Genomic DNA, 13,377 nt, shown 5'->3' with positions numbered 1-13,377 from the left:
GCCAACCTCAGGAGGCACCCAGGAGCCCCCCCCCCCACACACACACACGATTACTACTACTTTGTCTTGGGCAGCAGCTGCAGCATCACAGAATCAAGAACAGAAGAACTCCCTGAGAGCCAGGCAAGAGTATGAACTCTGAGATGTGTTTCTAAGTTCACATTCTAGATGTGGTCTGGGCACAGGGTGCAGAATCTGAACATTTCAGTTCATTCCAGGAGAACCCAACTCTCCATAAAGAAATCTCACTGCACACAGTCAGGAGGATTACAATTTCATTGTTACTGGGAACATTTCTTTCAAGGCACATCCTTCCTGCAGTGGCTGTATCTCCAGTTTAAAGAAAATCTACTGGGGCTGACGCTGTAGCACAGGTTACTCCTACGCCTGCAGTGTCAGCATCCCATATGGTCGCCGGTTCTGATCCCAGATACTCCTTTTCCAATCCAACTCTCCACTGTGGCCTGGGAAAGCAGTAGAAGATGGTCCAAGTGCTTGGGCTCCTGCACCCACCTAGGAAACCTGGAAGAAGCTCCAGGCTTCTGGCTTTGGATCAGCACAGCTCCAGCCATTGCAGCCATTTGGGAGTGAACTAGTGGATGGAAGACAGCTCTCTCTTTATCTCCCTCTCTCTGTGACTCTACCTCTCAAATAAATAAAATAAAATATTTTTTTTTAAAAAAAGAAGAGATTCTACTCACAAACCAGAATATTGGATGTTAAATGATGCAGTTGGAGAAGAATTTCAGCAGAGCACTCAGAAATCCTAGAGACACATTTGGAACTACTACACACAACACTGAGGACGGCAGTACTCAGCTCATCTGCGTTCTCTGGTTCAGAGTGAACTGCACCCTCATGGAATGCTCCTCTGAACTAACGATTTCTAAGCTCAGCACACTCTGCTGGTTATTTTTTTCTACCAATGCACTGACTGTGCTAATTACCGGGTGTGGTCCTATCCAATTCCTGGGCTTGACTGTGATAGCCTGCAAAGTCTCCTTCCTGATGGACTTTTAAACATCTTCCCATCAGTGATTTCCAAACTTTTTGCTTTAAAAATCAGAAGAATTTTTTCATTCAAATGAACTCTTATTTAGAATTTTAATATGAAAAATACAAAAAAGCAGGTCTTCTCTGATTAAAACAGGCACAAGGGTTTGTGGGCTTGGCCTCAGCCACACCCAATTCATTCTTCCCCATTCATCCCTTGGGAGAGAGCCCAAAAGTCTGAAAGATCATTTTGAATGTACCATGGAGCTAGAGTGTCTCAAGCTTCCAGCAAGCCCTATGTTTCTTCAAAAACAAAGTCACAGTGTTCCAGGAAGAATTTCACATTCCAAAAGCATTAATGCTTGAAGCTTCCCTAACTCACCACAATTGGCTTCAGGATGTCCATGTTGGAACGAAGAACTCGCTCAGCTGCGTCCAGTTTCTCCCTTGGTAGGCCACAAAGCTGGGAAACTTCTTGGTCATCAAGCGGAATCACCTCTTCTAATTTTGATCCATTGCACAGACTGGTCAAATGTAACTGGTAGCCTTGCAGAAACACCTGGAAGCGTTTGATGCAAACAGAAATAAGCAAAACAAGATTACACAGATGGGAAGCCGGGTCTTGAAGCCTTCGCGATGTGTCTGACTCAGTATCTCCCACACTCTTGTTCATCTTGCAAAGAGAAAGCATGAGTCCAACCCTTTTTTTGCAATAATGGGAACCACATGATTCAGCAAACAGGAATCTAGAGTCTGAACTCCTGGGACCAAGTTTATTAGAGGAAAAAATATCCTCATAATTTTGAAACTTGTCTTTAAACTGGGTTTGGGCTAATTTATAAAAAAAAAAAAAATAGCACTATTATCTGTAGGTACAGATATTTAAGTGATACACAAAACTGTGTTCAAGTCACTTCAGAATTTGGAATTCCTCATTTCACTTGCCTCAGAGCAAAGCGCCAGAAAGCCAAGTTTCTTATCATCTCATTGGTAGATCAACTCTAAGTCATTCTTATCTATTCGTACATCTGCTGGACAGCCTCTCCCTGGTCACAGTTTATATACTTAGAAAGTCTTTCTGGGCCCACACAAACTCTGCTTCTTCATATACAGATGGCCCTGACTGTTCAATAGCAGGCAAGCTTTCTAGGAAGAGCAGCCTCTGTTAACCAGGTTCACTTTGTATCCATAGAGTCAGAACATTGCAGAAGGTAAATATTTGTTGAAGGAATGAGTGATGCAGACTCTTGATGACGCCATCACAAACTCCCCTGTTAGTTCAAACGAGCGCTGCCTGGCCTGCTTGCAGAATAGCCCAACGTGACTGATGGGCCGAAAGCATCTCAAAACCCATGCCGCTTTCGAAGCACTACAGAGCATTTGTCCTGCCACAGTTTCCATTAAAGCTTCACCTGCTGCCAGATATCAAGTGCACTTCAGTCTCACTCCTTTCTGCAACAAGTCCATGCAGCCGGGCTGTCAGCCCACCCTCCATGTCTGTGTTTAGGAACACTGACAATGTGGAAGCCCTGCTTACCATGCAAGGACCACCTCCATGCTTAGGATGCCCCTTATTTTAAATTGATCAGATGTGACAGATAGGAAATTGGCAGGGGGCAATGGAAATTGTACTAAATGCAACTATTTTCAAAAGCCTGCTGCCTTTGGCCCATCTCCCAACCACGGAATTGGTAAACACAAGGCATATTTTCCTAGTTTCATAAGGGAAAGCAGTAAGCACATTTTTCTAATTTTAAAAATTTTAGATCATGTGAAGCAAAGACCGTATGTTCAAGCATAAACATCTCCACCACTTCTGCTTCTTGTGACCACAGGCCAGGATGCAGACAAGAGGCAGGGTAAGAAAGCCACTCCCCTTTCTGCCAGAGAATGAACTTGAGAAGCACCTCTGAAAAGTCAGTAACTATGCAATCTGGGTCCAGCACCCACTCCCACCGCACTGGAGCTGTGGGACAACTGATGATGCCGAAGGAAGCTTTTTATAAGATCTAAGGTTAAAATTTCAATATAAACACTAATATTATTTCATAGATTCATAAACTGAAAAACAAATCCTTCTATATCTTTGTCTATCTTTAAAAGAAGCATGAAGTTTTTAAATTGCTGCCCCAAGTCAATAATCCTCAACCTTGGTTATTTTCTCACAACTGTGAAATTTTTTTTTAAATGTCTAATGCATCTACACTTAAAATGCAACCCTTTTAGGAAGAAGTCATTACAAATGCCACTCGACAAGCAGAAAAACAGCTTTATGTCAACCAGTTGGCCCAAGATGCGAGGTTGTACACCTCACTCTCCAGAAGGCTTGGCAGTGCCTGCTTGGGCAGGCCAGTAAAATTAGATGGAGCTGATCTGGTGCACCAGTTCCTTCCCCACCATTACAAGGACAGGGATACATTCATGTGTTTCCCAGGGCTCTAACTCCATCAGCCTCACTGGGGAAACTGAAGGTGGCAGCTTACCTTGTAGAGACTGATATTAGCCCTCAGCATTTTGTCCACAGAAGACTTTGGGAGAGAGAGGTTGTGATACAGGAACCCAGAGAAGGTTTCATTGTCCACCAGGAAATCTTGAAGCTTCAAACCTATCAAGAGAGTGTTTTATTTTCATTCAATAAGTAACTAAAAAAAAAAAAAAAGCACAATGGGGCAGGTGGGAAAAGCATTACAATATTGATGGTCTTGTTTTAAATAGAAGGGTGATTGCAGGCTTCTGGCATGAGCACATAGAGAAGTGAGGCAAGGCCTTTTCAGGAGAAACATGGAAAAACTGCTTTCTGATCACATGTTGAGCCACACTCAGCATGTGTTCCTACACTAACACAGTGTAACGGTGCTGTTATGCACACACACCCCACACACAACCTTTCCTTGGTCTTGCTCCTCCCACCCAAGATTTGTGACATTAACCCCAGCACTCCTGCCTTCCCAATGCCATCATGTCACAAAGCATCAACTAGAGAGATTCAAAGCCTTTTTTCCATTCCACTTGGGCTGATGTCCTGTTTATGCACATCAGGAAACGGTTCTCAAACTTCAGGGAACATCAGAATTGCCTGGAGGGCTTTGATAAAACACAAATCGCTGGACTCTACCCCCAGACTTTCTAATTCACAGGACCTGGGATAGGGCGAGAGAATCTGTATGCCTACTCTGCTCACTGGTGATGCTGCTGATGCTGGTCTGGGGACCCCACTTCGAGAACCACCGGTTTAATGCATCATGAATATCAAAGCACTTGCACAAACAGGGAAATTTTAATTGCAAACATAAAACATGTGATAGAGGAATCAAAAGTCTAGGTTTGCCTGCCTTAGAAAAACACATAAGCATATATTAAAAGATTAATCCTACTAAATGATTTGATTGCTACAGGGTTTTATTCAGAATCTCTTTAAATAATTAGTCATCTGAGTACATTCAGAAAATGTTTCTACCCAGTGTAGCAAAACAGATAAAGCACTGTCAGAAACTCAGAATTTTAGTCCCCTGGGTTGTAGGCTGTGTCACTTGGGTATTTCATATCATCTTTCTGAACTTCATTTTCACTTCTAAAATAAGAGGTTTCCGACTACATGCCAAGTTGGGGCCCTCTGGCTCTGAAATACTATTTTTCCCTGCCATATTTCATTTCATTGTCCACCTGTTCTCTTCCTTCCCACCCTTCTAATAATGTAACTTTTTTGCAATAAAGATAACACCAGCTTCTCATGATCACATGATCAGGCAGGCACCATTTGCCAAACAGCAGCCCATGCCCTAACCAACCTCTAGGGGGCAAACTTTGCAAGCCCAAATCATTTGTCTGAATTCTAAAAGAGGTTTCACTTAAAAACAGGGCTACAGCATGAGGCTTAATGAGGACAGGAGTTAATCCTGGGAGCCAAGAGAGTAACGCACAGAGATGAAGGAGCAGGAGGGCCTTTGCAACCCAAACCAGACTCTCATCAGTGCTGCATGATCCAGACACATTCTGCTTTAAGCACACTTCAGCGGTCCAGATTCACAGCTGGAGAAATAATTCTCCATTACACCTAATGGGCTAGTTCCTGGTTATTACTCATGACACCCAGAAGCTGTTCCTACACCCAGTGAGCAGGTCTATGAAGAGCTCAAGGATGTCAAGACTATTTATACACCCTGCCCCAGAAGACAGCAGGACTCTCAACCACAGGAACTGTCTTCCCTGCTTCCCACTCCCCGCAGACCCAAATGATAGAGAACAGGGAGGAAGGTAGGCAAGCTGGTGGCTTCCACAGAAGACCACTGTGAAAAGGCAGGTACTGACTACCATGCAACAATGGGAAAAACACCACACTGAGAATCAGAACCCTGAGTTCCAAACCCATTTCCTTACCAGATCATTTAACCTAGCTATGAGCCTCACCTGTAAAACAAGTACCGAAAAAGACCTCTATGAATCTTTGACAAAACAGAGTAAATGTATGACCGTGACCAGGGAGCCACAGATTGCTCTGAAGCAGAAACAGAGTAGTATACCACAATGCCCTAGAGACTCTGGACAGACCGCGCCTTCCCACAGCAGGCAGCAGAAGTATAGGAGGCTGACCCCTGCTGCACTTGCAACGGGTCTGGGTCATCCAGCAACACTTTCGAGGCCAGCGGGCGTGCTCAGCGTGTTTATAAGACTCTTCCAGTTATGTCAACAGGCAAGATGGGAACAGCTGGATGTGATCACACTCCAACTGCCCATCAGTGGTTCCCCTGGATGAGACAAGAATCAAAAGGCTGATTCAACAGTCAACAGCCCTGGGCCGTGCACATGCATGTGCATGCATCGTGTGCATCGTGTGCATTGTGTGATAGGATCACTGGGTGGGGAAGCAGCAGGGAGGGCTAAAGATGCCTGGCGACAAAGAACTTGCAGTCTGATCACAAGGATATCCACACGTGTGCTGAGACCCCAATGCCAACACCCGCAGCTGCAACCCATGTGGACAGAGGAAGGCAACACGGTGCAGCACACGGGTTCTCAAACTTGGCTGCCTGTCAGGCTCACCTGGAAGCCTTACAAAACTCCCAAAGCTCGGGCCACACCCCAGAATAATTCATCAAACTGTTCCAGTAAGACCCACACATCGGAATTTTTAAAAAGCTTTCCAAGTGATTCTAGCCAAGTTTGAAGAAACAATGGTGTGGAGGAGAAATCAGAGACTGGGACCAGAAAAACCTAAATCTGATGCTGCACTCCACTGTGAATTAGCTGTGTGGTTGCGGGAAAGTCATTTTGCCTTCCTGATCCCACATTTCCTTGCCCACGAAGGAAGACAACAGTGTCCACCTTTCACAGATACAGGACTAGAGATATTCATGGGTAAAGCATGAACAGTGAGCAAGCAGCTCAAGGAAGGCACCCAATTAATAATTTTGTTATTATGGAAAAGGCTTTTTTCACTCACCTTTACCACTTCACACCAATGCAGTGTACAGAAAAGATAAGGACAGAAACCCTTCCTTCCAGGAACTTTCAGTGTTGATAGGGAGGGGAAGAGGGAAACCAACTAACAAAAGCAGCAGGAGGCATCCGAAAGCCAGAGGAAGACAGTTCATGGAAGCATTTGCCCAAGTGCTACAAGTGCTTCAAGGGGAGAACTGGGCTGGTGCCAAGAGGACACAGTAAGAACTCTCCTCATGGCAGGAACCAAGACACCCTGCAGTCACGGTGCTAGGCACATAGCAGGTGCTCAACAAAAGCTGGTGAATGAATGAATAAGTGAACAAATGAAGAGAGAGGAAATTCTTCAACACCTTCGATGTGAGGAGTAGGAAGGGAAATGAAGAGAGGTGTGGGGACACAGCAGGATGGCTTTGTACCCAAAATGCTGCTGGCAGGAAAATAGGCAGAGAAGCTAAGAATACCAAAAATGTCAGGTAACTGAAAGGGCCCCTCTCTCACCGAGAGTCACCTCCTGCAGGAAATGGGCCCTGACTTTCCTACTCCCAAGCTGGGTTCAGCAGCCTCTTCTGCCTCCTGGTAACATTCTGTGTTTTCCTTGAGCACCACGTAGATCAACCAGCAACTGTGTGTACTTCTTTCTCCCAGAAAAAGAGATGCTTTGAAAGCTACAGTTAAACAGGAGGCAAAAGCTCTGGAGTTCTATTGCATTGTAGGGTGACTATAGTTAATAATATATTGTACATTTCACAATAACTGGAAGAGAGGATTTTTAATGATCTCATCGCAAAGAAATGATGTTTTGAGGCAATGTCTATGTTAATTACTCTAATTTGATCATTACACAATGTTTACATGAATCAAATCATCACATTGTGCCCAATAAATATATATAATTATGTGTCAAACATAAAATGGAAAAAAATTAAAAAGAAATACCTTCAAGGCTAGGATTTATGATAAGAACACAATATGACTTTGCCAACTAAGTTCAGGTGTTGAATTTGTGATGTAAGGTATGTATGTATATATATGTGAGTATGTGTGTATTATACATTTGCCAGGCTGAGTTCCTGAGTCAAATAGAATTACTTTTTGCTAATACTATCTATAAGGTAAAGGAAAAGTTGAAGATGGCTGATCTGTCTATTCAGAGCTTTATAAAAGAATAAATCAATGCAGCATTTTACAGAGAATCAGTGCAGAAGACCACACGTGCCAGTCACTACAAGGAAGGAGATAAGTGGAAGATGACCAAAAGAAGGAACAATCATTCCAGGCAAAACTAGAAACAGCAGAAAGGACAATCACTAAGTCATTTGGCTTTGGCCAAATGAGTAAACATGGATCTGAATATTCTTATCTGTAAACTGTAGCTTGGGGAAGATGACCTCTGAGGTCTTCTTATCCAATGGTTGAAAAGAACACCGGGTCAAAAGAAATCAGCCCCGAATACAGCACCACAAGATCTGAATTCAAGTCCCGGCTCTGCCGTTTCCTTGGCTGTGTGACCATGAACCTCACTTTCCCCCTCGATCTCTCTGGGCCTCAGTCTCCACAGGTAGGAAATGAGGCCAATGACACTCTCGGGTTGTTAAAAAGCCGAAGCTCAAGAACACGAACGTGCTCTCTCAGGGGAAAGAGCTAACTTCCAGTATTCACATGGGTAACTGGGAAGGTGTGGCCCTCATCACAGCAGACATCAGGGGGTGAGCTACTCACTACACCACAGTGGGGCAGGGAAGGCTGAAGGCCACTACCCAGCAAAAGGCAAGAGCACTTTCCTGCTACAATCTGTTCAATGCAGACCAAAATGCTTGATCTACTCAGCACAGCCTCCCTGGAGGAGCAAACAGCAGCCCACCAACTTCCCAAGGCCACACTACGGGTGCAGGGAGGCAGGGCGGCAGGGCAAAGGAAAGGAGAGAGGGGGAAACATGTGAAGTTAAAAGAACAAGACCATGCATGTTTGTGGGCTGGCCAGGCCTCCCGCTTCACAGCGGGACAGAGGGGTGTGGCTGGGAGAGGCCAGGCCCTGGGCATGCTTTCTTGGCCCTAGGGCTCCTTCCCTCCTCTCCAGCCTGAGCCAGGCCTGGCTCCACCTTGGGAACAGAAGACTGAGGAGGAGAGAGGAGGGAGGAGGGAGAACTGTGGGGAGGAGGGAGGAGGGAAGAGCTGTGCAGGAAGCGGAGGGGGGAAGCCCTCAGCTGAGCAGCTGGGGTTACTCTCGGTCAGTGCCCTCTAGTTCCAGCTCGGGTTTCAAGATCTCTGTTGTGTCTTTGGCTCCACACAAAAAGGAACCACAGCACTCAGCTGCTGGAGGAGGTAAAGGAAGAAAGGAGATGCAGACAAAGCATCCCTTCAACATACAACTCTTAAAGGGACCCCAGGGTGTGGGTCGCAGGCCTGCGGTGGGTGTGGGGCAGGGCTTTCGGGCCAAATTCTAAATCAGTTCCTCTTGGCTTGACTCAGCCTAAGCTTGTCGGGTCTTGTAAACACAAAAGGGCTGGAACCAAACACGCTCCAGGGTCTTCCAGGCTATCTCTTGGGCTGTTTGCATTTGTCTTCTGGATGCCGGGGGCTCTACCTGGGCTCTACCTTCATCAAGAACAGCTGCTGCCTGCTTGCCGGAGATGGCAGAGCCCTCTCTGGGTAGACCTTGTTGGTCAGGGCTCGGGAGAAGACAGGCAGGCAGGGTACTTAGTAAATCAAGCCTCTGTGTATCCATCGGCTGCTCCAAACCAATCTGAAGCAAGAAGCCAAAGCCCAAAGACACCGTACTACCCTGTTAGAGACTTCCCCAACTTGCGTGCCCAGAATAGCCCAATGAAACCAATATATGACCTTCCTGGGGTGGTGATATAAGCAATACTGCCATTTGGGGTGGTTCCTGTGTAAAATAACAGTGCCTATGTAGAACAACACCAAGCCAGCTGCAAACGGAAGTGTCATGTGCAGAGGCTGATGGGATAGAACTCCAGGCCATGTGCAAATATTAAAAAGCATTATGTGCTGAGAAGACACTGCCACACCTACCTAATCCTAGAAAAGTACCGGTTCAGCTCCCATTCAGCTGGAAACTCAGTGGAAACTCTTCCCACCATGCTACCTCCCTTGTTTTAAGCATAAGCCCTCAATAAACCCTGGGTTTGGGTTGCATGTTTGCCGCTTGTCGATTTCTATTTGGGAGTAAGCCAAAGAACCTGGGGTCGGTAACACTGGGAGGCAGCAGGTCATGGCTCAAGTACTTGGGTTCTTGCCATTCATGCGGGAAACCTGGATTGAGTCCCAGCTTCAGCCTGACCCAATCCTGGCCATTGTGAACATCTAGGGACTAAAGAGTGGATAAATCTCTCTCTCAACTTTTCTCAAATAATTTTTTTTTTAAATTATGAAGAAACACAGTCTGCCAACAGAAAAGATTGGATCAAACATAAGGGGCAAAAGGAAAAACAGTGGGGCTGGCATTGTGGCATAGCAGGTACAGCCGCCACCTGTGACGCTGGCATCGCATATAGGCACTGGCTCATGTCCCCGCTGTTTTGCTTCTTTGCTTCTGATCTAGCTCGCTGTTAATGGCCTGGGAAAAACAGTGGCCCAAGTCCTTGGGACCCTGCCACCCATGTGGGAGACATGGAAGAAGTTCCAGCCTCCTGGCTTCAGCCTGGCCCAGTCCTGGCTGCTGTGGAATGAACTGATGGCTGCAAGATACCTTTCTCTCTGTCTCCCCCTCTCTCACTGTAACTTTGACGTTCAAATAAATAAACAAATCTTTTAAAGAAAAAGGAAAAAGAGTTGAAAAGAAGGAAAACAGAATTTAAGGCATTGGTTTCTCACTGATGAGCTGGTTTCTGACTAAAAATAGGACCAAATGCTCCAAACACCACATGACAAGGGACTAGCACCAGCTTGTAGGCCTCAGAGAAGTCAACAGAGCAAAGGAAGAAAAAGATGTTACAAGTTAGGGCCTGGGATGGAATTCACTCTAGGGCTGGTCTAAGTATAATCATTCATTTATATAATGGATAAGTAACTTTTTCCAACATTTATAATTAATAGAATGTATCAAGGCCATGGTAGTGCTCTGTGGTCAGAAAAAGGTGGCTCGTATTTGCTAAGACTCTACATACACTATCTCCCAGACTCTCTAAAACTAGCTCATGAGAAAGGGGTTATTATTCCCATATCTGAAATGAGGAAACAGACTTAAGAAGTCAGTATCTTGCTCAAGGTCACAAAACAAGCAAGTGGTAAATTTGAACCCAAACAGCTATGACCACAAATCTATGGTTCTTTCTACTCTATCCAGCAATTAAAGGAATCATTTTACTCTTGAAAAATGCTCCATCACCATGTGGGCATACAAAGCTGGTGGTACCGCCCAAGCTTCTTAGGCTAAGGCAACGTGGCAGCAGAGGATGGTGGAAAGATACCCAGCCTTGGAGTCAGACAGACCTGGATTCACTTCACAACTTTATCCTGCAACCTTGGGAAATAGATATAACCCTTTTGAGCCTCAGTGTCATCGTCAATAAAATGGGAAAATGGATACCAACCTACTCATACTATTTTAAGCCCTGAAAGTAATAAAATATTAACAGTGTAAAATGGAATCACTTCCTACATTCAGTTGAATAAAGTGTCACTCTTGAAATTGCCTTTTTGTGCCTCAATGCAACAGTGATAGGAGGGCCAGGATGGAAAGCCTTCAATGAGAAAAAAATAAGACTCCCAAGCTGCTCTTTAAAACCTACCAGGTAAACAAATCTTATACTGGGAAAGCAGGAGACATGCAACATTTTCTGATGTTAACAATTCAAAATTTTTTAAAGGCAGTCTGGTGTTTGTGGGGTACACACTGTTCTGTAATTGAATGCCAATTGTGTTTTCTATTCTTGTCTGGGTAAAGCTGACCTTTGATTTGATTGAGTTCAAGCCATATTTCAACACTGCAGTGTGGCACTGCACCCCCCCCCCCCCCCCCCCCGATTATGGCCCAGATGGGTCCAGCTCCCGCTCTGGATGGAAACCAATGGCCTGGGCTCTGGGACACAGCCCAACTTTGTCAGGTCTGGGAAAACTTCCTCGTGGTAGATGGAAAGGTTTCCAAATGTGAAAGTCTAAGACCCAAACTCAAAGCCTTTCACAAGTGCACCCAGAATAAGCTGCAACCACCCAAAGATTTCAAGGAATTTCCATTTCATGACATAATGTTGACACATCTGTCATCAGACCTCCCAACAAGATGCCATGCGGCAGGGAGTGGGGGCACAAGGACAGAGGAGTCTGGGACGGTACCCTTGGCTGCACTGGCTGCTGAAATGGGATGACGGGGTTCAGCCAGGAAAGAAGCCGCTGTGAGTCACAGGATGTTCCTTCTCGGCCGGCCTTGGGAAACATCTCACCCGTGCCTGTTACCCCCGAAACCGGGAAGTGCAGGAAGTCTGGCTCTGCTCTTGGAAGCCCTCTTGTCTCCTTCCTCATCCCAGAGAGTACACGCACAGTGTCCTGTGACCTTGGGGAAGTTTCTGGCTACACAAAGCGGCTCTCTTTAGGATATAACAACAGTAGAGCACGGAAGACTACAGTTCCAGTCCTATCGCTGCCCCTTGCCAGCTGTGCCTCTCTGAAATTAGCTCCTTCATGTACATAAAAAAGAACAGAATCCCCTGCATTATGGGATGGGTGGGAAAATTCAATGAACCCTCCACAACATCCCTGAGGGAGGCGCAACTGTTACCAGACTTCCAGGAAAGTAAGGCACAGAGGTGTTACAGAATTAGCCACAGGGTTATACATCATGTAAGCAGCAGAGCTGGGATTTGAACCCAACCATCAGGCTCCCAAGGCTGTTCTCCCAACACTAAACTCTACTACCCAGGCCACATTTTTAAGATACTAATTTTACTCTCTCTCTCCTCAAATCCCCACCACCGCCAAACCCCTTGCCACGTCACCTCAGACACCCTGGCCCCCTGGCTCAGGTCTTTTTGACTTTCAAAGATGAAGTAGAATCAAAGGTCCATGCTGTGGGAAAGCTGAGACCCTGCGGCAAAAAATGTCCTACATGAAGGACTTCTGTGGGGAAGACCCCAATGGAAAGAAGTAGTCATCAAAGAAGGATGTACTTTTCTCTGAAGGGAAAAAAGAACTTCCAATTTGCTTATGGCCTTGTCTAAATACTGACGGAGTCTGCAGATTCAAAAGGCTTCCAAAGCCTTGGCAGCTCATGTCAAGAGCCTTGGGTGATCATGGACATCATACATAAGAGTATTAATTGTTAAATTAACATGAGGAGTCACTATGCACTAACTTTCCATGCAAGACTTCTGTCCTCAATGAGTTATATTATGAGAGTTAACTGTAAAACTTGTTCTCAATGATTTATTTCATTTTATTTATATTAAGTGGAGGATATTCTTATGTCTCATAAGTTTTAGTGATGCCTAAGTATCCAATGCCGTTGCTTGTTTTCTTAGGTGCTTTCTTAATTAATGATAAAACTTGTTCTTAAGGACTTACTTTGTTTTAATGTATTAAGTGGAGGATATTCTTATGTCTCATAAGTTACAGTTATGTCTAAGTGCTCACAAAAGATGTACTATTCTTGGGTGCTTCTTTACAGTTAATTAAGTCTCTCAAAAAAAAAAAAAAAGAAGTGAAATTGACGTTGAGATGCAATGACTCTGAACAGCCCTTGTCTCAACTGTTGAGGAAGAGAATTTTTTTTTTTTTTGTGCAAATTGTTGACCTCTTCACTTAGTATAGAGTTGGTATTCTGTGTATAAAGTTAATTGAAAATAGATCTTAGTAGAGAATAGGACTGGGAATGGGAGAGGGAGGAGGCATGGGGTGAGAGTATGGGTGGGAGGGCGGATATGATGGGAAGAATCACTATATTCCTAAAGTTGTACTTATGAAATGCATGAACTCTGTATTCTTGAAATA

The 13,377-nt window shown here is 44.9% G+C and overlaps 1 protein-coding gene across 2 annotated transcripts in view; it reads right to left on the bottom strand.

Moving 5' to 3' along the window:
* ABCA1 (ATP binding cassette subfamily A member 1) overlaps window positions 1-13,377 on the bottom strand; it is a 137,068-nt gene that overhangs the window by 71,094 nt on the left and 52,597 nt on the right. For both annotated transcript variants that reach the window (XM_062207837.1, XM_062207836.1), the window contains exons 6-7: window positions 3,477-3,598; window positions 1,376-1,552 (exon numbers count right to left, since the gene is read on the bottom strand). In XM_062207837.1, the coding sequence (XP_062063821.1) occupies window positions 1,376-1,552; window positions 3,477-3,598 (299 nt within the window). The remainder of the gene's footprint in view (window positions 1-1,375; window positions 1,553-3,476; window positions 3,599-13,377) is intronic.

Source organism: Lepus europaeus, chromosome 12, assembly GCF_033115175.1.
Source record: "Lepus europaeus isolate LE1 chromosome 12, mLepTim1.pri, whole genome shotgun sequence".
NCBI lineage: Eukaryota > Metazoa > Chordata > Mammalia > Lagomorpha > Leporidae > Lepus > Lepus europaeus.
This window is presented reverse-complemented; position numbering and strand designations above follow the sequence as displayed.